At 40.3% G+C, this 25905-nt stretch overlaps 1 protein-coding gene across 2 annotated transcripts in view; it reads left to right on the top strand.

The window, feature by feature from the left end:
- Nucleotides 1–25905, top strand: part of SEC24D (SEC24 homolog D, COPII coat complex component) — a 93306-nt gene that overhangs the window by 31218 nt on the left and 36183 nt on the right. Inside the window, exons 2-9 of one of the 2 annotated variants that reach the window (XM_018562935.1) lie at nt 1732–1924; nt 3659–3767; nt 3840–3973; nt 5027–5272; nt 8948–9072; nt 10432–10543; nt 11984–12111; nt 22187–22325. In XM_018562935.1, coding sequence (XP_018418437.1) covers nt 1774–1924; nt 3659–3767; nt 3840–3973; nt 5027–5272; nt 8948–9072; nt 10432–10543; nt 11984–12111; nt 22187–22325 — 1144 coding nt within the window. In that variant the 5' untranslated portion in view covers nt 1732–1773. Of the gene's footprint in view, nt 1–1731; nt 1925–3658; nt 3768–3839; nt 3983–5026; nt 5273–8947; nt 9073–10431; nt 10544–11983; nt 12112–22186; nt 22326–25905 lie in introns of both variants that reach the window. The other variant, XM_018562934.1, reaches the window with a different exon arrangement.

Raw genomic sequence — 25905 nt, 5'->3', positions numbered from 1 at the left:
CCACTATGTCCTAAATATGATTGGAAACTCGTACTATAAGGGAAGGTTTTGTTTTCACATTCACTTAAGAGTATGAAAATGACACATTTAGTATCTCAGTTGGCAAAGAGTAGAATAAATTTGCTATATAATTTTACACTTTTCATTTCACTATATTGCACACCACACTTTCTTTTTTTTCTTTTTTACTTCCACCGCTCCAAGCTTGCTCCTGTGATGGACTGCAATCTCAATACAAACTAGTAATCCCATCACCGGATCCATTTTAAAAAATGTATTTTATTTTCTATCCGATTAACCGATTAATCGAACTTAATAATCGGCTAACTAATCGATTTTGAAAATAATCTTTAGCTGCAGCTCTAAAAGTGCCTTATCTTTTTGAAGCTGAATACTCGTCAGTTCTAATATATGTTCACATACTGGAGGATCTGCATTTAAAAGTCCCTTGAAATATGTATGAGGGGGCAGGGGAGTTGTGTTTGTCATAATTAACCCTTCCTATACTGTGCTGGAAGATTTCATTATCAGACAAATGTCATTATTGGTTAACTAGATGTGCAGGACTATCTGTCTTAGGAAAGGGTTAATGATCTCAAAACATTCAAGGGGATGTATCAAAATTGAAACTGGAGCAGGTGTGCATGGCAACCAGTCAGCTTCTGTCTTTAATTTTCAAAGCGTAAGTGAAGAAACTGAAAAGAGAAGCTGATTGGTTACTATGGGCAACTGCTCCAGATTCTGTCTGCTTCAGATTTTTTTTGTACAATAATTTTTATTGGAATTTTACAACAATAAACAACATTGACAGAAGGGATATGCATCAATGAGCACTGTCTGCGTAAGCTTTGATACATTCCCCACATTGCATGTTATTTCACTGTCTCTGTCATTTCCTTCCAGTCTGTCCCTTATCTCCACATATCCACATCTTCTCAAAACAATTGAAGCTGCCCATAGGGTCCTATAGATTATAGGATTACATTAGTAAATGATTTTGTTTTTGTTGACCAAATAACCTGATAGTCTATGTGACCTTCTTGTTTGGTTAGTATTGTTCCATCTGTATTTTCCATAAGGTGGATGATTGGTTGTCTTCCAGATTGTTGGTAGAGGCTAATTGGTCCTTCAAGTACCAGTTTCCTCTTGGAGTTTGTCAGTCCTAATCTGGAACACCAGGTTTATCTTATATGTGTCCCATTGACAATGTCCTTCTCCATTATTTGATGAATTGTTAGACATTCATGCTAATAAAACTTCAGTTGGTTTTTGTAGTGGCTCTGCTCACCAATCAGTTGGACTGCTTTTAGATGTCCCACATGGCATAGACTATTCTAACAATCCTGTGTCCATCAATGTAGAATAAAAAAATTAGACTCTTATACTTGCTGTCAAATCTTTTTGAGTCCATTGAGGGACAAAGGGTCCACCCCGCTGTTTTTCTGGCTTCATATACTACTTGCTCACAAAACTGGCATGACGGTTGGTGGTGGGAAGAATGAAAAATATAGTTGTCTATAACTTTTTTGTATCGCGAAACTAATGTAACAGTGTCGTATTTGTTTACCTTCATGTCCCTTTCCTCTCTTTACTTCTGTAGAAGTAATTTCAAGTAATGGTTTATCATGGTTACAATATCTGCCTTATATAACTACATATGACTGATTACAGAGGACAGACATTGTAGTCCATGTACACATTTTACAAAAGGCCTTTTCTTTTGATTTGCAGATAATCTGAGATCCTGCAGCATCTAATGAAAGTGTCATCAGAATGAGTCAGCAAGGCTATGTGGCACCTCCTCCTTATACGCAACCTCAGCCTGGGTTGGCAGGTTATCCACCAGGCTATGGGCCTCCTCCCACATCACCTACTTATGGACATTTTGCCAGCCCAAATATTGGTTCTCCACCTCCTCAAATGGGTCAGTATAATTTACATATAAAATCAAGGATGGTTTGTTTTATTTTGCAATCCACTTTATTTTTGCACATTCTAAATTAAGAACAATTAGTTTTGGGATTGTGACACTGTGGGTCTAAGAGCCCATTCCCACCAGATGCACTTGGACTGCATTGCCCGTTTTTTTTACAGTGCTTGCCTTTGGTGACGCTTCACCGTGTTGTGGTGGTGAGCGCAGAAAAAAAGTACTGCATGCAACACGATACAACCGCCTTGCACCATGCTGTGCCCATAAAACTTAAAAGAGAACTATAGGGTAACCTTTTTATCCCATAGTTCTCTTTAGGGTCAATGGAGGACATATACTAGCATCCTCCCGTCACCCAAAGCTCAGTATATAGTGGGCTATAGCTTGCTATATACTGAGAGCGCTGCAGCCGGGACAGATCACGACAATACTGCCGAGATCCACCCAGCTGGCTGATTGACATCGGGCTCTTCTTATGTAGAAACAGAGCTAGCTATGCCTGCCTTCTCCCCTGTCCGTTCTTCCACTCAGCGCTGGAGGATCTGAGAGGAGAGGGGGGAATCCCTGCGGGGAGCCGTGACTGAAGTCACCACTCTGCAGGGAGATGATCGGGGAGTGAGCGAGCGACGGTATGCGATTGCTCACTTCCCGATCAATACAGCCGATGTCTGACAATTTCAATGTCTCATGTCGGCTCTAAATAAGGGGTTAATTATAAATCACTCACCTCATAGTTCTCTTTGAATGAAATGTCACTTATGACATTTTAATAAATTTCTAAAAAAACAGTGCAATGTGCCGGGATTGCGCATCAGCACTGTGCATGGCAACACACACCAGCTGCTTTGTGATGTAGCGCAGTGGTTGGTGTGAATGGACCTAAATAGCATTCTTAATTAAGTAAATTGTTACTCTATAAACTTGGAACAGCCATATAACACCTTGATAAATGTCCAGCAATCAGCATTGGAAACTGTTGCCTTTTTACCAGTGACACCACATAACTTATGATATCACTCAGCTTACCTTGTGTTATCTATGTCTTTGACAACATCAGGGCACTGAGGAAGCATTTCCCAGTCAGGCTTTATATTTACAGGACAAAGATAACATGAATCGCCGGTAAACTCTCACTGCTGATCCATCTGGTGAACCCAGCTAGAGCCTGCATTGCTTTGCTATGGAGATGCTCCCCCCACATTACAACTATGGTTCTCTAAAGTGGGCAAAATTAGGAACATGGAGGGTCTCACTGCCTCTCTGTATCATAGAGAGAAACAGTTTAACCATATGTGGACATAATGTGTCACCTTTTTTTCTTTGTTTTGTTTTCTCTGGTTGTCTGCTCACCCATTTGCCCTTCCCTCCTTTCCTAACCTTTAATCAACCCATACCCCCCTTCCCGCTTTTTTCTTTTTTTTATCTCCGTTTTGCTCTCTTTTTCCTATGAATCTCTCTTTTCTCCTAGAGTAGTTCATAAAATGAAACATGGATAAAGATGTTTCTAGTTTAATAAATGTGTGATACAGTTTTTAATACTGAGCTTTAGACATTCAGAATGCCATTTTCTCAAGATATGCTGGGCCTGCACGGCCTTTATTTCATGTGGATTGTATATTGTTGTTCTTTCTATCTGTGGTGCCTTTTACACTGTTTGTGTCCTGCATCTGTGTCCAGTTTATATAAATAAAACCTACAATAATACAAGATGTGTATACTTTCTTATAGGTGGGTTGAAACCTGCCGGACCCTTTGGATCTTCTGGTCCACTGAACTCTCCACCACCCCCTCAAAATAATATATATAATGGACCAAATTCAACCACAAACATGCAAAGGTATATTTTAGCCAAATGTATGCTTTATGTTCTGTAGTCTGTGGTTCTGTATTTAACTTTTTTCTTTATCAGGCCTTCTGGACTTCCCAATACCAGCAACACCTCACCTTCTTACTCGACGTTTGGGCAGCCTCCTTCACAGTTCAACAGTGCACCACCTCCCCAAGTCCATCAGGTGACCAACCAGCTGAACAACATGCAATTAGGCGGCTATGGTAATCTTTTGTTTCTGTTCATATTTTATTGCAATGTCAGCTGCCAATGGCAGATACCACTGAAAGCATGATAAACTTGCCCGCAAAAGCTTTTATGTGCTCAAGGTAACTACAATACAGTGGTGTTACCTCATTGGCACTGCCTGGTAATTGTACAATGAAGGAATAGCTGCATACTGATGAGGTCATTCCTGTGCTCTCCCCTCCTTTAAGCATGATATTTCAGCATTGTGCAGGGAAGTAGATCCAGGTACTTATTCTAGCTGTGTTTAAAGGAGAACTATGGGGTTAGAGCTTTTCCCCATAGTTCTCATTAGGGTAACGGGATGACACAAACTAGCGTTCTCCCGTCACCCTAAGCTCAGTATACCGCGAGCTGCAGCTCGCAGTATACTGAGACGCCGCAGTATACCGCGAGCTACAGCTCGCGTTATACTGAGACGCCGCAGCTGAAGCAGATCCCGACAATTATGTCTGGATCCGCCCAGCTGCGTGAGTGACAGCTGGCTCTGCCTATCTAGAGGCAGAGCCAGCTGTACCCGCCTCGTCTGTTCCGCCAGTCAGCGTTGGAGGATCGGGGAGGGGGGAATGCAGCCCCTCCCCTGTCACGGCAGAGAGCCGTGACAGGATCGAAAAGTGAGCGAACGCCGGTATGTGTTCGCTCACTTCCCGATCTACTAAGCCGACCTGTGACAGTCTCATTGTCACAGGTCGGCTAGAACTATGAGGTGAGTGAAAAGCACTCACCTCACAGTTCTCCTTAAAAGCTACGTATCAATCAAAGCTACAATATTGCAATAGAGCAAAAACTATAATGGTTTTGGGTCATTTTTTTAAAACGGTTTTATATTTACTATACAGCATCTGCACAATGCTTGTGTTTTGTTTTTATTTGTCTGGAGTCAGATGTAAGAATTAGAATTAGTTGATATATTGACTTTTATGCATGAAAATTAATGTAATGTTTGCTTACTCTAGTTATTGCTTATAACTGATTTAAATAGGTGCAGGAATGAGTATTTTCACACCTCATTTTTTTTACAGGTCCCACTTCCACAAGTAACTCTCAGATGCCACCTAGTTCAGTTATGCCAGGAAATTTTCCATCTCAGCCACTAGCTATGGTGCCCGGTCCCCACACATCTCCTCCATCAGTCAACAGCCTCAATGGTCTTCCTTCTGAGCCTCTTTTACATCATAGCGGTATGCCAGATGGAATTCCTGGACATCATCAGTTCCAACCCCAAGTTCCGGGCCAGCCTTCCAATCTTGGATATCCACCACAGAATTGTAAGAACTTTTGTGTTTTCAAATTTTTGGTAGATGACAAAAACAAACTAAAGTACACCTGTTATAAAACAAATATGGGGACGGTGCTGTTTTTTTTGGGAAGATACTAATGATCTGGCTGAGAGGTGAAAAATGCATGCAGCAAAAAAAAAAGTTGTAAAAAAACAGACTCGTATGCCATACCTGTTGCAGGTCAGTTACCCAGGAATTTCTGAAGCCAAAGCAATCAGCATTTAGCCTACTCAGAATGGAAGGTTAGCAAGTGTAGCCACTTATTTCTTTCTTGAAAAGCTTCTGTTAGATAATTTTTACAGCTGATAAAATCTGCTACCTGAAGAGCAGTGAAAAGATATATAGGAGGCAGACAAATTAAAACTGAAGTTATCTCTAGTAGCAACAAATCAGGTTTCAGTGTTCATTTTATGGAAAAATTATACAAGTATTCTGATTGGTCCCTATAGACAACAACTCTAGTTTTCCTCATTCTAAATAAAACAGTATCAATATATTTCAATCATTATAAAACATTTGGATATGGGCTGTGTGTATTTTTACACATTCTGCCTTAAATAAACTCTTGTCACCACAATAATAAAAGCAAAAAAAAGCTCCCTGCAAAAGATGAACAATATTTACCTCTCCAGAGAGCAGTGACTTCTATCTTCACCCTCTACAGGGGCTATGCCAGCTGAGGCATCTTCAGCATCTGACACACTTTCAGGTGTATGAAGTGTCTGGTCTCTTGCAGTGGTTCCATACACCAGGCGCCCTGTGTCCTGAACTGACATAGGGGTCGTTGACTGGAAACACAGAGAACAGTGGGGAACCAGGCATCTCACACTCCCGGAAAGTGTGCCGAATGCTGAATATTCTTCAGCTGCCGTAGCTCTAGAAGAGATCACACATAGTAGTCACTGCCTACCAGAAATGTAAGCATCCATCTTTTACAGGGAGCATTTGTGGTGACGGTGCTACTTTTAAGTTATTGTTTGTTGTTAGCTAACTAGTAGTTATTCAAAGTAACTTGCAGGTAAAAATGGCAGTTGATTGCAAGTAATTTTATTGCTTTTTGGTGATAAATATTTGGGTAAATTAGAGAGGTTTGTTTCTTTGTCATAAATAAACTTCATATACAGTTATGTTAATAATCAAGTAGGTTCATCCATGTTGAGGAAGTGGATTCAAGCATTTCCTAGCTTTCGGGCTGGTATAATATGATGCTCTTCCACCAAGGTGGGAGGATAAGTAAATGGCTTGTATTAAGCTTGTCAAAAAACTGTGGTATCCTTATGTTTAAAATGGAACTTCAGCCCAAACTTTTTTTTTTTAATTTTGTATTGAGTGACGAAAAGTTTGAACCACTGACAGGCCTGTTACTGTTACCAAGGCAGGTTTCCATTTACTTCTTGTTCCAGTGATTGCTTTCACAGAGACAAAAAGTGAGAGTAAACTTCACTAATGGGTATTAAACAGCACTGAAAATCTAAAAGTGATTCTAGAATTTCACCCCTGCAATAAAAAAATTGTCTCTTTTGTCTTGGCGACTACTGTCCATAGGACAGCAAGCACAGCGGTACCTCGGTTCATGAACTTAATTTGTTCCACGATTCTGGACACGAGCCGAATAAAATTTCCTCATAAGGTTCAATGTAAATAAGGTTAATCCGTTCTGACCCCTACGAACGTGGTCGCAAACAGAATCAAATTTCCCCATAAGATTCAATGTAAATGAGGTTAACCCGTTCTGACTGCGATCTCAACTAGAGGAAGCCACGACCACATGTCAGAGCGGGGAAGATGGCCGCGGTTGTGTTCGTCACCTGATTTGGAGTTCACGAACAGAACCAACATTTTGCTGAACTTCCTGTTCGTGAACCGAATTGTTCACAAACAGAAGCGTTCGTGAACCAAGGTATTACTGTATTGAAATATCCCCACCAAGGACACAGAGAGCAATACACACCAGACAGACTCTGAACCTTCTTGGTGTTCCATTCTACATACAAGAAAGCCTCAGTCTTTGGCTTTACTGTCCAAAATTTTTAAAAAAATGATCTTAAGTGCCACTTCACTAAAAGACTATAATGAAGGGCAAGCTGATGACTATAAATTCAGTTTGAGTTCCCATTTTCTACTGGTTGTTCCATTCTTCTACATAAAGTCCACATCCACTAAACCAGGCTCCTTTTATATCGTAAGAGAAATGTTGTGTATCCAGGGTAACATAATCACAGAGCATAATGTATTCCTAGTTTCGTGAGTGGCAGGCTTACTCATGATTATTTAGTCACAGTGCTCTCATGCTAAAGACAATTTGTTGGAATACACTACTAAAGCTATGACATGAACATTTCTCAGAGGTACTAGGAGGTAAAATGTATTTAAGCCAGGAAAGTGATGACTGAATGAATTGTGGGCCTCTTGCCCACCACACACTGACTTACTATATAGAGATGTCATCCTGCAGCTGACAGATTGGGTCTCATCTGGAAGGAGAGAAAGCATTACATATGCTGCTCTAAATGTCTACAGCTGAAAACATTTTTACATCTTTTGTTTCATAGGCATTACAATAAAATGGGCTTCATTTGTTGAAATGATTCATGTAAGTTACCACAAACGTGCGTGTATGGCCAGATTCCGAAATCAAGCAAATATGAGAGAAATTATTTCACTAATTTTACCCGCCCAACATACTTCCTGAGTTTTTACAATAATTTCCTTTCGGCACAAGACCTCACCACTTTCTAGGATTTTAACAAAAACAACAGTGTTTTTCCCTCGAACACATTTTTTAATATATACCTGTAAATATTATCTGATGTCAGTTTTTCATTCCACACTGACAGAATGTGAACTTAACTCTTGTGTCTGCACTGAAATGATACAAGATCCTGGAAGTGGAAGATCATGTCTTCCATTGGCATGGATCCTCTGTCATTGCTTGCAGGCGCAAACTGCTGTTGGGCTTGTGCCTGAGTATATGACACCTCCAGGTACTAGAGTTGTACCCTCTGTTGTTTGCTGATAAGGTCATAGGCAGCTGAAACAATGCATACAAGATTTTTTTGAAGCCCAAGCCCTCTCTAGACAATAACCTGAAACTTCTCATCCTTTGGTGCTCTTCTGTCTATCTAATCTGTATGCCCCTCCTTTTAGCATATAGGACATACAGTATATACAGAATGTAACATATAGCTACCATTGCTTAAAAGTACACATTTTCTTTTAAGTGTATTTCCACTTTTGCAGTCAAATTTGAGAAAACCCCTCTATATGTTCCTTATGTGTTACTGTTCACACAGCATACTAAAAAATAACTTACCTTTTTAGATGTTTTGTTACATCGGGCAAGATGGCTGATTCCAGGTTTTTCTTATCCCATTCACAGTCATCTGTCCTCATTAACATACAATGGACAAGTCACTTCAGACCCCTCAACCCTCACAGCCCCTTCTAACATTTCAAAGAAATAGAAGCTAGAATACATTTTCACCCTTGAAACCCTAACCCAAGTAAAATAATTTTTTTAGCTTATGCTATGAGAATAGGAACATTGTAAGAAATATAAAATAGTTGTTATTCCAATTTGGCTGCGAAAGTGGAACTACACTTTAAGCTGATGGAAACAATCATAGAGAACATATATTGAATGTATTTGGGGTATCATTACAGTAAACAGTTATGGTGCTCAGTTACCTGGACCTCCAACGCCTTACCCTGGTGCATTTCCTGGAAGCCAGCAACAAATGTCCGGGCCACCTCAAAAGAAACTCGACCCAGACTCCATACCTAGTCCAGTAAGTGCTCTTTTTGCAGATCGTTTCAGGCTCTTATGCCCTCAAAAGCGAGAAGGTTTCTAACATACTGGAAGATTTTTCTTCACAAAAAATAGATGTATTGAACCAATACTCGTGCAATTCGCTAGGTAAATCCTGTATAATAATAACATTAGCATATATCAATAATCTCAAAACATATATGGTGAAAAGTCTCTTTATAAAAAATACCCAATCATGTGCAAGGAAAATGTAAAAAAAATATATTTTTGTTTGCACATGACTGGATGAAAAGAGTCAGCAGAGCTTCACTTCATTCACCAAGCGGAAAACGGAAAATTCCCCTGCAAAGTGAAAATTCCCTTGCAACGTGAACAACCCATTTGCCTTTAGTAAATCAACTCCTTTGTCTAATTACACTGTTATTGGAGATAATCTTTTGGCACACATATACAGTATGTTTTGATTATTTTAATAAGCTGATATTTATTATAATCATATTGGAATAGTATTGGGAATTATAGGTTGGGGGTAGAGCATTGTGCATGTTCACCAGTGGCGTGCGGTACCTTTGGTTCTGGGTGAGGCATTCCCCAGCCTCTCCCCTAGCACACCAAAGCCCCACCCATATCCAGCCAAAGCCACACCCCCATCCTGCTGAAGCCCCGCCCCAAGCTAGTGTGAAGGAGGGAGGGAGGAGCCTCCCTGTCCTTCACTTGCTCATCACTGCTGAGGCATTGAGATCGATGGCCTCAGTGTTTTTGTTTGGACAGCTTAGACCAATGGCGCTTTGCTATTGGTCCAAGCCATACACAGAGCTCACGCCTCTAACACAGAGTAGAGGCTGTTTGCAGCTCTGGCAACACTAGTTAGGTTACACAAGCAGTGGGGAAGCCTGCTGCTGTGTAACCTAACTACCTGTCATAAGCCGGATGCAGCACAGTCTGTAATTAGCAGGCAACGCTCCGTCCATGACAGGTTATACAGCAGGGAGGCTTTCCCTGCTGTGTAACCTGTTACAAGCCACTTGAAGCTGACAGCTTTTTCCTCCATAATACTAGGTGAGGCTCTGCCTCCCCTGACTGCATGTCCCTGATGTTCACCTAATTGTAGTCATATTGTGAAGCACAAGTAAGGAAGAAGCCTCCCCCTGGCTGCATAGGTCATTATATGTATTTCCTCAAATTGCAATTCACAATAACTAAAAAAAAAACGTTTTTGATGAAATGTTATCATTCTTTAAACAGAACACCTTTGGGAAATGTAAGTCTTTACAGTCCCTATGCCATGTGTGTGTCCCTTATGTTGTGCTATTAGAGCTCTAGTGTTAATACCAATGAATTAAACCAATGTAATAATAATCAATGTAATATTTACCAGATACAAGTGATTGAGAATGATAAAGTCAGCAGAGCTGGACAAGTGTATACTACCAATATCAGAGGACAGGTCCCTCCACTCGTCACTACAGACTACACAATACAAGATCAAGGTAAGCTTTTTTTTTTTCTCAGGAAGATCAAATGTCCTTACAACTCTCACACACATATCACTAACGTTGAATTACTAATATATCCCTCCACTGTCAGGGAGTGCTCAGGCTGACAGTTCAGGACCTGTCTTTCTCAGCCGTCCCAAAGAACCCAAAATAATTTTTGTATTTTTCTAGTGAATTGACCCCGCATTAGAAATCGGGTATATATTTTCCAAAGCATAGGAATGATGGTCTTATCACACTACATATAAGTGTTTTGTTTTCTGACAATTGTTAGACATATATACTTTAAGTAGTTATTCCCTTGAATCTGTGGCCTTTCACAGCCTTGGTTTTCTTCATTATGCCTGCTGGGTGGGCCACAGAATATTTTACTTTGGGGGAGTCCGGACAGACATCTGGTCCTATTACATTATTTATTTGCTTGCATGACAACATGCAGATGTAAATTTTCCTTCACGCCCTAATCCTTTCTTTGTTGTGTCTTATGTTGTCTTGGTCGGACCATCTTGACACACAGCTTTGTAAACTTTTCTCATAGGGATGAATAATCCCTCTGCCTGTTTCTTGATATTTGAGGTAAAATGTGACCCAGCTACGGCACATAGATATGCATGTATAACCTGATGGGCAGATTTACATCTATGCGCATGTGGTCATGCACGCTAAAACCCCCACTTAAATGTGTGGTATATGTACATTCCGGCACACTGCCATTCATTTGTAATAGCACTCCAACACACACATGTAATAACAGATGCATCTGTGCTACAGTGCAACGCAACACACAGATGTGAATGCAGTTTGCAGGCACATTTTAACGTGCTTTGAGACTCATTGAGGACTAGACATGAAACTCGGACAAACTATCCGAAATTCATTCTGGGGGTCCCCCCCTGGCAAAGCACCCTGTCCATGTTGAGGGCATCTGGCCTGGTATGGTGCAGGAGAGGGGACCGCACGCCCCCCCCCCTTTCCTTCTACTGCCAGGCTACTGCTCGGATCAAGGGTCTGGTAAAGGATTCTAAGGGGGACCCTCACCTTTTTTGCATTGGGGTCCCCCCTAAAATTCCTACCAGATCTAAAGTGTCTGGTATGACTTGTGGGGGGCATGCTTATTGTTTCTTTGGACTGTCAAAAGAAAAATTTCATTATTTTTTTCTAATGTCACATCCGAAATGAATGAAAATTGCAGATTCGTCCAAATCTGAATCCCGAACCGAATTGACTTTCGGACCCGATTCCCGAAAAAATTTAAAATACGAAACAAGACAATTTTTTTTGCCGGCTTATATGTCTTCCCAATGTATGAAATGCATGAAAAAATCATGCATAGGTGTAAATCAGTCTAAAATGTGTTATATTAGGTTTGTGTGTAAACAGTATTGAGAAATTCAGCTGTCCATTGTTCATACTGAAATATTTTATACATTGCAGGGAATGCCAGCCCACGATACATAAGGTGCACAACATACTGCTTTCCTACTACATCCGATATGGCTAAACAAGCTCAGGTTCCTCTTGCTGCTGTCATCAAGCCCCTAGCTGTGGTTCCCCCAGATGAGGTAAGGGAATGATTTGCCAGCCAAGCTCAAATTATTGATTAAAGCTTGAGCTCTATGACCTCATCATACAGTAATGTAAAACGTTATCTCGTTTTGTAGGAGTACTAGAAAGGCACTTGTTACTGCTTGATATAAAACACTGAACTCTGTTTTAGTAGAATATATACTGTATATATATATCCAAACTGAAGAGAAGATATTTCCACTTTGCTGTCAAATTTGGGAAAACCCCATTATATGTTTGTCTTGTGTTCCCATTCACACAGCATACCCCCCAAAAATTATTATTTTTAAAATATTTCTCACCTTTTATATGTTTCTTTGGTGAAGGCCTTTGTTCCGATTGCGGCCTTTGTTCCGATTGCGGCCTTTGTTCCGATTGCAGCCTTCTCTGAGCAGTTTGAAAGTGAAAGTAGAGGGACAAATTGAGGGACAGACTGACATTTCTTCTCATTAACATACAATGATTCTAAGTCTTTAACCCTTTGTTAGGACAGATGGTGCTCAGATCTACTTTACAACTGATAATGAAATCTGCCAGCACAGTTCAGATCAGGTTAATTAGAGTAAACATAACTTCCCACAGCCCCTTCCTTAACATTGCATAGGAGGGGACGCTAAGTAAGATTTTCAAGCAAGTAAAAAGCACTTAAAAATGTAAGCAGCAATTTTTTAATTTTTTTTAGGTTATGCTACTGTATATGAATGGAAACATAAAACAAATATAAAGAAGGTGTTATCCTAATTTGAATGCAAAAGTGGAAATACACGTCAAAGCCTATCTTCGGGGGGAAAAAAACCCTCCCCTTCCAGTGGGGCTACACCCGCACTGTTTGGGTTTACTGCTCGTTAGTTGCAGGGGACCTATGTAAAGGACTTTTACTTACCAAATTTCAATTTCCCTGGTAGTTGGTGCTCACCTCTATCCTGTATGCTCTGGCTTGTGGACTGTCCTTCGTTGTCCTCACATATTATACAAGGCTATAAGGCCCTCCGACTGCAGGAGTGGAGGGGAAGAGGCTGTGAGTGCCAGTCATGGAGTATGTGGGAGTAGGGATCAGATAAGTAAAAAAAAATACACAGCCACGCTAGACATTACTGAGCAGTTTAAACTTGAAGTGCGGGGGTAGTCCCGCTGGAACAGGTTTTTCTTTTTTTCTCCCTGGAGAAAGACTTAAAAAAAATCATACATAGATGTCTGCATCTTAACTCTTATGGAGCAGATTTATGGTAAACTGCATTTATGCAAGTATCTAATCGACATCTAATGTGATTTAAGACGGATTAGAAAAGACAGGCATTCTAAAAACGTACGGAAAAGTGAAATGCTGATTGCTTGTTATGGAGTAAAAACTTTTGTTGAGAGTTAAATGGTCAACCACATTTCTAATATCAATCAGAATGGGATTTTTCAGGTGCTATATCAATGACACACATACACAATATCTTCATAATATCCTCTCCTTTTATTTACAATCTTAAAAGGAGAACTATGCGGTGAGTGAAAATCACTCATCCTCATAGTTTGAGCTGACGTGTGACAATAAATACCGTCGCTCGCTCACTTCTCGATCATCTCTCTGCAGAAAGCAGTGTCAGTGACTGTCAGTCACGGCTCCCCGCAGAGATTCCCCCCTCCAGCACTGACTGGCGGAACAGACTGGGGAAGGAGGCGGGCACAGCTGGCTCTGCCTCTAGATAGTCAGAGCCAGCTGTCATTCACGCAGCTGGGTGGATCTCGACATCATTGTCAGGATCCATCCCGGCTGCGCTGGTCTCAGTATACCGCGAGCTGTAGCTCGCGATATACTGAGCTATGGGTTACGGGAGGACGCTAGCCTATGTCCTCCCATGACCCTTAAGAAAACTATGTGAAAAAACACTTACCCCATAGTTCTCTTTTAAAATCATTATCATTAAAACAGGTCCATATTATTATGATTATTATTATACAGGATTTATATAGCGCCAACAGTTTGCGCAGCACTTTACAATGTAAGGAAGACATTACATTCACAATACAATTCAAGACAAGATGGAAAGGAGGGCCTACAATCTAAAAATGAGGGGCAAGTGATACATGAAGAGGTAGCTGTGTGGGGATGAATTGTTTGAGAACGTGATAGTTCAGTGGTTAGGTTGAGGTGGGATAGGCTTCCCTGAAGAGACGAGTCTTTAGGGATCGCCTAAAGGCAGTCAAGTTGGGAGATAGACGGACAGGTTGGGGTAAAGAGTTCCATAGGATGGGAGAGACTCGAGAGAAGTCCTGGAGGCAACTATGGGAGGAGTTGACAAGGGAGCTGGAAAGCAGGAGGTCTTGAGATATATCTGGGGCAGAGTTGGGGATGGCTTTATAAGTAATTGTTAATATTTAGAATTTTATCCTTTGGGCTATTGGAAACCAGTGCAGGGATCGACAGAGGGGGGTTGCAGACACTGAGCGGTTGGTTAGGTGGATGAGTCTAGCAGCAGCGTTCATGATAGACTGAAGGGGGGATAGCCTGTGTAGTGGAAGGCCAATAAGGAGGGAGTTGCAATAGTCTAGACGGGAGATACCTAGGGAGTGGATGAGTAATTTAGCGGTTTCATATAATGAAAAGTGAACATCACATGGTTAAGCCAACAGAACACAACATTTGAACCTATGTGATACTTTCTATCCTTGTTACTTTAATAATTCTCCACACCATTAGGCCCTATATTACCCTACCCATCAGCTGAACCATACTGTCCATTCTCCTATTGTTAATGATTGGTAATCAGTCCTTCATTGCTGAATTCTCTGATGGGAAAAAGGTATATTTGACTTGTTTCGCAGTAGAATATGGTGGGAGTGGGTGGTATTCCTATATCACATAAAACAAATGAATATGTAAAAAACAGTCCTGTTTCTGTATGTGTGTTTTATATACAGTTGTTATAAGCTAATTACAACAATCTCAGCTATTCAATACATAGTTATAGTGGTTTCCAAATACTGATAAAAAAAACAAATAAACAGATTATTTACACACAAAAAGTTCCAATAACGTTTTTTAACAGTATTTGGAAACCTCAGACCTTGTCTATTTAAAAAACAGTCCTCAAACTCTGTGCATATGGTCTCACAGCTTCCTGCTGCATTGGCGTCCACCTTGACTCCTGGATGAAGCCCTCCTGACTCCTGGGGTGGAGTCCTCCTCTGTCTTCATGGTGGAGCCCTAAACCCTAGTTAGTTCCCATGCAAAAACTCTGTACACACCAGCTCAATCAGTGCACTGGTTACTGGCAAAATGTGGACCCAGGAAGAGGCTTCATCCCTTCCAATACTCTACAAAGCTTCTGAGCTCCAGGACCCAGACCTGAATTTACCAAACCTGTAGAAAACTGAAAAGTCAGTTTCCATCGTATGAAACACGCATCCCGGAGCACTTCAACCAGCTTAGGTGAGAACCCTGGGGGGCACCAAATCCTCTTCACACCGTGACAGCTGACAATACACCAAAACACTAGCCTGTCATATTATCTAGGTGTGCATGTTGATGTAATGGAGTAGACACATCTTTGATGCCAGCCTTATGTTGGAGAAAACAGTAGTCATCAACCAAAACAAATTCAACCCAGCCAGTTAGGGGTGCTATCCATGTACATAACAGCTGGGTGTGATCTTATAGCTGTGGGTACTTTTGAGTTTGCAAAGATAAAACAGGCTTAAACCTTTGACACTGGTTCCCTGGTCAATAACAGAGGTAGCAGATCTTAAAATTAGTGTCAGTACCTTATTGAATGATGTGAGAATGAAAATAACTCTGAAGGTAGCTAAAGAAACAACATGATTCTTTATATACAAATACACTTTAGAAATCCTATCGTACAGTGCATGCATGGAGTGCAAATTGCTTATCTCTGCACTGGCATGGCATTACAGTGGGTAATCAACCCAAAATTTACAATCTATTTAAGGGATATTTCTTCCAAAACTAACTTGACCTTATGTAATATTATCTGGACAGCCCAACATCAGCTGAACCTGTCAAATTTAGGACACAGACATCTATTCTCTCTGTGTACCTATGATTCCTCTGAGAGAGAATCCTGCAAAAGGCTTGAAGTTCAGACATCACTGGCTAGATCTCGTCCACATCTTTAAATCTATGTATAATTGCCCCGCTAAATGTCATTAGTAGAGTCACTGTTACTGTAAGATGTCAGGTGAGCAAATGGTATAGCGCCTTCTGTCCTGAACTATACACTTCTGTTTATCTGATTTTGCTATTAAGCACAGCAGTGACGCTTGCATGATTCATCCTTTTCTGTGTCTGTTTTAGCAACAGAACATACTGTAAACCTGGAGAAATAAAAGGATCAGAAGACAGCTTAGGAAAAGTTTGTTGGAAAGATTATAGCTTTTTACTCCCCCATAAAAAAGATTAAATATGCTGACCCCTTTGTTTTTGTGCAGTGCAGTGTGTACTCAGGAATTTGACCTGTATTTAGAATTTGTTCAAGTACAGGTCATAATATATATGTCTAAGATTGCACTACATAATGTGTACCATTCTTCCCTGCATTGCATGTGGTCTAGTATAGACCAGGAGTGGGCAACTCTGGCCCCCCAACTGTTGTGGAACTACAAATCCCATGAGGCATTGCAAGACTTACACCTACGGACATAACTCCCTAAGGCAGAGGCATGTTGGGATTTGTAGTTAAAGCACAGCTAGAGGGCTGGAGTTGCCCACCCCTGGTATAGACAGTTTACAGTCTACAGTACATATACAAGATAGATCATCTTATATCAGTATATTCAAAAAGTTTATAAAGAACCTGACTCAGTCCTCTGCTGATCCTTGGGTGCCTCTTTTCACCTCCGTCATGCATAGCATCAACAGTTTACCCTACAAATACTTGAACATGGTGTTCACATGCAGTAATATGACAAGTCTCCGCTGATGAATTTGCAGCTTTGTGAGTATCTTGTACTAGTTATTATCCCAGAGATCATATTTATGCACACACAGGGTCTACAGTTTCCTCTGCCTGGCTTGGCTTTTGTTAATCAAGTTCTCTTTCATTATTAGCTCAAACATTCCTCCGACTGTCCAACCTGATATGACCAGCTATTAGACCACAATGCTGATTACTGTTAAATGTGGCTGTAAGAAAATCAAGTGTTTACCTCATACTTTTCCCAATTTCATCCTCAGCAAACACATGTAAAATATTATGATCCTTAGATTGTTGGAGAATAGAAAAACCTGGTGCTTGAAGAGCAGCTTTCTGCAACTGAAATCACAACTTTATGATACAGTAGCCCTTGAGAACCAGTCACTGCACATAAGTTAATATAACTGTGTGAAACATTGGGGAAAAAATAGGGTTGAACTGAAGCCATCTAGAAAATACCATATAATACAACTGGAGTCATATTTTGTCTTGAAATATTATCTCCATCTTAATTATTTACCTTTTCACCACCTTTTTTGTTCAAGCACAGGCTCCTGCCAAGCTGTCTGACTTGACTTCAGGCACTGATGTAGGGGAGGGATTCAGGAAAACATGCTCCGCTCACTCAGTAAGGTGTTTCAGTGGCTTCACTATTCTGTGGCTTCACTATTCGAACTGTGTTCTACAGTGTACTGCAAACAGTGGCCACAGGCATTATCCTGCTATCCTGACAACTGGGGAAGCTTAAAGTGGTTGCAGCCTGGACTGGGCCCTGGTTCTCCACCATTGTCCTGAAATCATTAGTCTGTATTGTTTTAGAAAAACTGTCACATGACCATAAACTAAAATGTATCGGTACTTGTGTCTGTCAGTATTCGGACAAGTATCAGTACTTGTACTTGGTCTGGAACAAATGGTATCGGTGCATCCCTAATATATGTGTGTGTGTGTGTATGTATGTATATATATATATATATATATAAACAAATCATACATTAAAACACAGATGCACAAATCCCAGGAGCTCCGTAGCCAATGCTCCTTAAAAATGACAGCTGCCTCCTAACTTTTTAGTTTTTCTCTAGTCTAGTCTTTCATTGGAGCTGGAAACATATCAGTACTTGTACCAAGTACGGTACTTGGATATCTGTGCATTGCTAGTTGGCACCCATTTTCTGACTTTCTGTGAGCACAGATTTGTATGAGGTTGGCCATCGACTGTTCAGTTTTTTTGTTTTGTTTACATGAGGGCACAGATGTGCGAATGAGCAATTCAAAATGTAACAGATTGATGAAAACCTAATCAATACAGATGAAGAGTACAATTCAAAATGTAACAGATTGCTAAAAACCTAATCAATACAGATGAAGAGTACAATTCAAAATGTAACAGATTGATGAAAACCTCATCAATACAGAGGAAGAGTAACCTTTACAATACCCTGAACTGTTCAACTGAAGTCAGACAGCGAGTACCACTTTCATTTCTAGTCCAAGTTGTGTCAAGAGGAAACATTAGAACTATTCAGTGGCCGTTCACGTACAGGTTAATAGAAGTGCTGGCTTCCTGACCCCTCAATATAACAAAGCAGCTGCACTGAAGATCACGAAGAATGTCTCCTGCTCTTGAAATGAGGAATGTCCAGGTACATGCAGCAGCTGGATGGGGTGCCACCAAGACCCACCTCTAGCATGAATAGGCTCCCAAGTCCCAGTGGTCCGCACTAGTGGCATGTCCTCCCTTATAGTCTGAAATTGTGTGTAGGTTTGCCAGGAACAATGATTTACAGTATAAAATTCATCAGAGGACTCCATCAGGGAATATATGTGATTTTTACATTAAGGTATGAAAAGAATATCAAGTAAGAATATCTACAGTAATGATTTTTAAAGCTTGCAAGAGTATTTTGGGAAGCCAACTGACCTTTCCATATGTGTTTGATGACAAGACTGAAAATATATCAAAATGCAGAGCAGGTACTAAAGTCATTTGTCTATCACCGTTAAAGCAGATATGTGGACAAATAAATACATGGATTGCTTAGCAACTATCTGCAGCAGCAGGTCCAGAGAGAAGTGAGGCATGTTGTGTTTTAATTAGACCTAGTAATGTGGGATCTAGTCTCTTTACAAAGAGGTCACCCCTTGTGTTATCTTGCTACAGCCATGAACTGATGAGCTATAGCTGGTGATAAAAGCCTTGCACTACACAAAGACAAAGATGTGCATAAGTGAGAGGGTTGGCTTATCCTTTATGCTGCTGGGTTATACAATTGTGGAAAAATGATAAGCCCTCTGAGTTATTCACTGAAGCGGTGAATATATACTGTATATCATGCATTGAAGTGATGCATGTTCTAATATGTACCCATGATATTACTAAATTGTTGCTGCCGACCACAATACTGAATTTCGCATACATTGAAAGTGCAGGAACAGATCTAAAGCAGCGTCTATTTTGGGGTTTCATTGGAAAACATGGCTCAGTTTTTAGCATCCGTGATGTAACACTAGCTGGGCATCTATCTTTCTGTGATAAAACGGTGTAGTCACTATACAATAATCTCAGGCAATTAGAGCCAAAATTGTATTAGCCTCAATACACAAGATAAAGAGTAACACTTTTTTTTTACTATAGTAGCAGCTATTATACTATCAATTTTCCTAGCTGACCTAATGCTTTATTTACAGGTTTATTCATTATGTACAGCCTTTCCTACTAGATTCATGAGGAAAGAGCACTAAGCAATTTGACATGTCTTGGAATTTGGCTACGGTGTATGCTGCTGACTTTCTCGGTTGTATACTGACACCTAGGGAGATGTTTGGGTATGGTAGCATTTAGAGCTATAAAATAATGTGGAGGTACTTTACACCATGGTTGGAAAAATGAAAAGTAATGTTGTGCAGGTGTTAAGTTGAACTTTTCTTTAGAAATAGTAACTGCAAAACGTTTACCTTCGGTTTGTATTTTTTTTTTTTTTTTTACACAGACTGAACATGTAAGGGTTAAACTGCACAGAACAGCATGACATTACCTTGACACATGCCTCACATACAGCACCTTGAAATGAGTCTGTTAAAAATTAAATGATTTGAAAAAAAGAGGCTGATGTCACGCTGCTAAGTAATCATACGTTTCTTGCTTACTGAAATGCAAACAATGACCATTAGTTTGGTAGATTTAGGATGGATCAGGCGGCATTTGGAAGATCAATTTCAAGAGGGGGAACAAATTATCAGAATTGTCATTTCCCACCTTGCAAGAATAATTATTTGACGCTCGGACCCTGCATTAATGATCTCACTGACATTTTTCATCTACAGTTACCTTTAGCCCAAATTTGTGAAACGGAATACTAACTGTATTATTTACTTCAAAGTATCATTGCAATTACTAGTGAAGTTTGCATTACTGTGTAGTATTTGACGCACACGCAGAGCACTTTGCACCCTATACTACATGCACTTTTTTTAAAGCAGCATACATTTACAGTTAAAGGAGAACTATGGGGTCACGGCTTTTCCCCATAGTTCTCCTAAGTGTAACGGGAGGACACAAACTAGCGTCCTCCCGTCACCCAAAGCTCAGTATACTGCGAGCTACAGCTCGCGGTATACTGAGACGCCGCAGCCGAAACGGATCCCGACAATTCTGTCTGGATCCACCCAGCTGCGTGAGTGACAGCTGGCTCTGCCTATCTAGAGCCAGCTGTACCCGCCCCCTCCCCATCCGTTCCGCCGGTTAGCGCTGGAGGGTCGGACAGGGGGGAGGAGGGGGAATCCGTGAAGGGAGCCGTGAGTGACAGTCACGGCTCTCGGCAGGGATAGATTGAGAAGTGAGCGAGCGCTGGTATGTGTTCGCTCACTTCCCGATCTACTGAGCCGACCTGTGACAGTTTCATTGTCACAGTTCTGCTCAGATTATGAGGCTGAGTGAAAATCACTCGCCTCATAATTCTCCTTTAACACATCTAAATCTTTGGTAAACTCAAGCACAAAAAAACAAAATCCAGAAGAAAATGTATGTGAATTAACTTGAATTCTGATGAACCATGCAAAGGCACAACTTAAGCACTTGTATATATGAATTAGAGCTGCAGCTAACGATTATTTTCAAAATCGATTAGTTAGCCGATTATTAAGTTCGATTAATCGGTTAATCGGATAAACAATAAAAAAAAAATTAAAAATGGCTCCAGTGATGGGACTACTAGTTTGTATTGAGATTGTAGTCCATCACAGGAGCAAGCTTGGAGCGGTGGAAAAAAATAGTGTGGTGTGCAATATAGTGAAAAGGAAAGTGTAAAATTATACAGCAATGAATGCAGAATTGCATCGGCTATAGAGGACTACAAATCCCAGCAATAGTACATTATACAGCGCAATGCAGAATATCACCAGCTATAGAGGACTACAACAAATCCCAGCAATAGTACATTATAGCTGGTGGTATTCTGCATTGCGCTGTATAATGTACTATTGCTGGGATTTGTAGTCCTCTATACAGTGCAGTGCAGAATATCACCAGCTATATAGGAATACAACAAATCCCAGCAATACATTATACATACAGTGTATAATGTATTGCTGGATGTGTATTCCTATGTATAATATACAGCACAATGTACCATAAGCTATAGAGGAATACAAATCCCAGCAATACATTATAGAGCACCATGTGTGGGAAGTGCAGGCTTACCTGAGCAGTCTTCCAGCAACTTGCTTCTGAGATCGGACCTGTCTATCAGCGGCTGTCATCCCCCCACACCTGCTCCTCCTTACTACATCTCCCCGCGTCCCTGTGCCAATCGTGGATGTGGGCGGGCGGTGAGTGTGAGGCGGGGAGGAGGTGCGGTGTGGATACTGGCAGGCGGGTCTTGCAGCGGCGAGCGTGAGGTGGGGGAAAAGTGACAGTTTCATTGTCACAGTTCTGCTCAGATTATGAGGCTGGATCGGAAGCCGATTAATCGATTATTGAAAAAGTTGTCAACTTTTTCAATAATCGATTATAATCGATTATGTCGATTAGTTGTTGCAGCCCTAATATGAATGTCTGTATGTGTAGTTGAGTAAGTCATCTACAATCATCATTATGGTAGTGCTATGCGTGACTGCTTTGACAAGGCAGTATTTCTTCATTTTCTAGACTCCTCTTTATCTTGTGAACCACGGTGAAAATGGACCGATCCGCTGCAACCGATGTAAAGCTTATATGTGCCCATTCATGCTATTCATTGAAGGGGGAAGAAGATACCAGTGTGGATTCTGCAACTGTGTCAATGAAGGTAATCTTACTTTTGCATGTTCCAGTAGATGTTTTAGGGTTTATAAGCACAATAGAAATGAAAAGTACACTCCAGCAAAAAAATACATTTTTCATTTTTACTAACGGGGTTATTCACAAAAGGGTGAAGAGTTTGGAGAAGGCAGGAGAAGTGAACAATCTAGGACAACATAGCTGAACTGGAAAGTGAGCTGAATTGAAGAATTTTTCCAAATCGGCTATTTTGTCCTAGATTGTTCACTTCTCCTGCCTTCTCCAAACTCTTCACCCTTTTGTGAATAATCCTGTAAGTGGAGCATACCTGCTGGATCAAGCTGATTTATTCACCATTGCATTAATCTTCTATGCCCTTTGCCCCAGTAATTCCTTAGTTAATTTCATATACTGTAGCTGCCACTTAACTCACCTTCTAGTTCTGGTTCACCCTCCAGAAATGTAGGCCAGTGTGAGGGTTTGACAGTAAGTCTTTGTCAGCCTTTCCCACACAGGCTGAAGGTGGAGACACAGAAGGGAGGTTGCCTGGAACTGGCTTTAAGTATAATAATGTCCTTCAAGTTTTAGCAATGTTCTATATAGTATAATGGAAAAATCTATAAATCTGTATATCAGTAGACATTCTTTGTGGGGGAAATTTCTCATCATTTCCTGTTCTGACATGAAGTAAGGTGAAATCTCAGTAGGGATACAGATGTAGAAACTTGGCAGATACTCTAACCTTTCCCCATTCTACTTACAATAAAACATTTTGGCTATTGTTATACATATCAGGTGTTGGTTTCCAATAGGTACAAAATTCAATCTCAACTATTATATTAAAACATCTGTTAATATTGTTCACGGCTGTGTGTTTAAAAGTACTCAAACTTTGTTCTATGTTAGCTGCCATTGCCACAGTATGCAAAATGAAGATCCAGAAGGATAGTTTTTCACAAGATTTCTGAACAGGAAGGCAGATGTGTGTGCAATTCTGAAGTCAGCTATAACAGCCAATCAAACGTTTTAATAATCTGACCACAGCAACCTGAGATCTCATTGGCTGATGTGGGTTACTGCCCCTTGTCATTGGACTTTGCATTGTTTTTTCAGTGAGTCAAAAAAAGGCCAGTCTTCTAATGTCCAGGAGTGTCTTGTACAACAAGACACTCCTGGACATTAGAAGACTGGCCTTTTTTTTGTGCAAAGAATAATTCAATATAGTACTTTTAAACATAACATAAAGCCTTAAAGAGGAACTTTATCCATATCTTTAAAATGACAACAAATACACCTTTAGAAATGTCTCGTAATGACAATCTACCAACACATACTTCTAGATAATTGCAGGTTTTTTTATTCTTTGCATATCCTATTTCTCTTTTCTTTCCCAATCTTCTGATAGTGGCCATTTTTACTAAGGGCAGCTTACTAGCTCTCCCTTTACTTCCTGGATTTCTGGCACATGTGATTAGCACATGTGACCATGCACATCATCTCAGGGAAGGAAAATACCTTTCCCTGAGATCTCATGAGATTACAGATGAGATTTCCCAGTAATGCTCTGCTGATGTAACCTTACCAGGCTGCAACACATTAGCACATTACATCATTTGTGCCAGAAGAGGACCAAGAAGTAGATAAACTCTATTTGTAAGTAAATGAAAAACGTGTTTGTTTAACCGATGAATGTAAGATGATTTTAAATCAACATGCAGAGCTGCATGCTGATGCCATTTTTAATGAAAGGGGGTTAAGGTCCACTTTAGGCTAGCCATAGACATTAGACATTGGTTGAACATGCAGTTTAATTTCAGTTGTTCTCAGGACAGCAGATCTTATGAGTGCTCCATTAAATTGAAGGGTCAGCCTACCCAGTCAATGTAAATATAGACAGGGAGTAAAGGAGGAGACTGGCACAGGCAGATGCTGCCAGAACCACTTAGTGATGTAGCCTTCCGGATGCATCTGTGAGGCCAGGGCCATATCCATGGTGCTTCACTCAACCAGGAAGTGGAAAAACAGTCATTGTAAGTAAAAGCTAATATGTGTGTTTAACTAATGGATGCAAGATGAGTTCATATCAGCATGCAGAACTACAATCTGATGTGATTTTTTAGTGAAAGTGGGTAAAGGTCTGTTTTAAAGTCAGTTTAGCTCAAATAGAAAATAGTATTATAATATTGTATAGGTTTAGAAAGTATCAGTATTTTCTCTAAGCACTGTCCAGTGTTTGGTTTTAGTTGCACACATAACATTACCATTGCAACATGAGTGGGAATGACCTGGGAGTGCAGATTTTATTTTGTTTTAGAGGAGATGGAGATGTAGAATTCAGAGCCTGTCCTTCTGGTACTTTATAGCACTCTGAAGCCATTTGCAAGAAAAGCTCAAAAGCCTATAAAAGGTGTTACTTGATGTGCTTGGACTTTAGAAAGTGCTTTTAAAATGATATCAAGAAAATAAAGCAAAGAAAATAAATGTAGCACACATTCCTAAACTAAATTTCTAGTAAAATAAATCAGTGCTTTTTGGAATTGGAAGTCGCCCATGTGCAGTGGGTGGATGTTTCTAAGTGATACTAGTAAAATACCTTTCAGTATGAGGTAAGCAATATATAAATAATTGATATACTTTTTAAAATAATTTCTTTTCCGTTAACAGCATTAAGCGTATCATCCGTAATGTAAGCATTTATGTTACTATATCCAGAAATGTTGGCTCATAGGCCTCATTCACAGGACTGTCCCTCATTCACAGGACCGTCCAGGGCCATACACCCCACAGATCAGTGTATTTCTACAGTGGGTACAGCCAGGTATTTGCAATCACCTGCAGACAAAAAGTCTGGACAAATCAATGACAGGCGGGCACTATCGGAACCGTTTTCTCGTTTTCAAATAATTACCTGTACGCAGACATTTTGTGTCCGGAGCCACTCATCTGTCCATAATCGCAGGTATACGCTCTGTGTGATTACAGCTGCAGAGCCTGTCACCCTGTCGTACCCACCCAAGATATACACTGATCTGAGCAGTGTACAGCCCTGGAGGACCATGTGAAGGAGACCTTGTAGGGAAAAAGTGACACAAACTGTCCTTTTTCATAAATTTGTTGCAGAACTGCATCTAATATGAAGTTAAATTTAAACAAACTACCCAATGCCTTTGTAAAGTGTTAAAGTATTGCATGTGTAATTTTAGTATAACTAGCTTGTATAAATGTCCTGCTCTTAATTACTGCCTTTGGCACATATATTTTGCTTCACATAATCTCTTTCACAATGGCAGAGGGAGTAAAACATGCTTTCCAATAATAGTATAAGCTCAGGGCTATTCTATTTGTTTTTACAAAACAACCAGCACAAGGCTTCATTTTTACAAAACAATCAGTACAAGGCTCCAGCTCTTCATTTTATTTCCCAGAGGATATGGCTTTTTATTAATTAGAAAATAAAATGAGGCTTAGGGATATACAATAGCTGTCAGTAGTTCCGGTTCCTGAATTAGGGTACGTCAACAATATTTGCAAATTATAGAACTGATTCAATCATTGCTTGTGATAGTCTGACAGTGTGAGTGCTCCTTTGTGAGCAATTACAGGCAAGG

The sequence above is a fragment of the Nanorana parkeri genome, unplaced genomic scaffold (assembly GCF_000935625.1).
Source record: "Nanorana parkeri isolate BGI_ZX_2015 unplaced genomic scaffold, ASM93562v1 scaffold614, whole genome shotgun sequence".
NCBI lineage: Eukaryota > Metazoa > Chordata > Amphibia > Anura > Dicroglossidae > Nanorana > Nanorana parkeri.
This window is presented reverse-complemented; position numbering and strand designations above follow the sequence as displayed.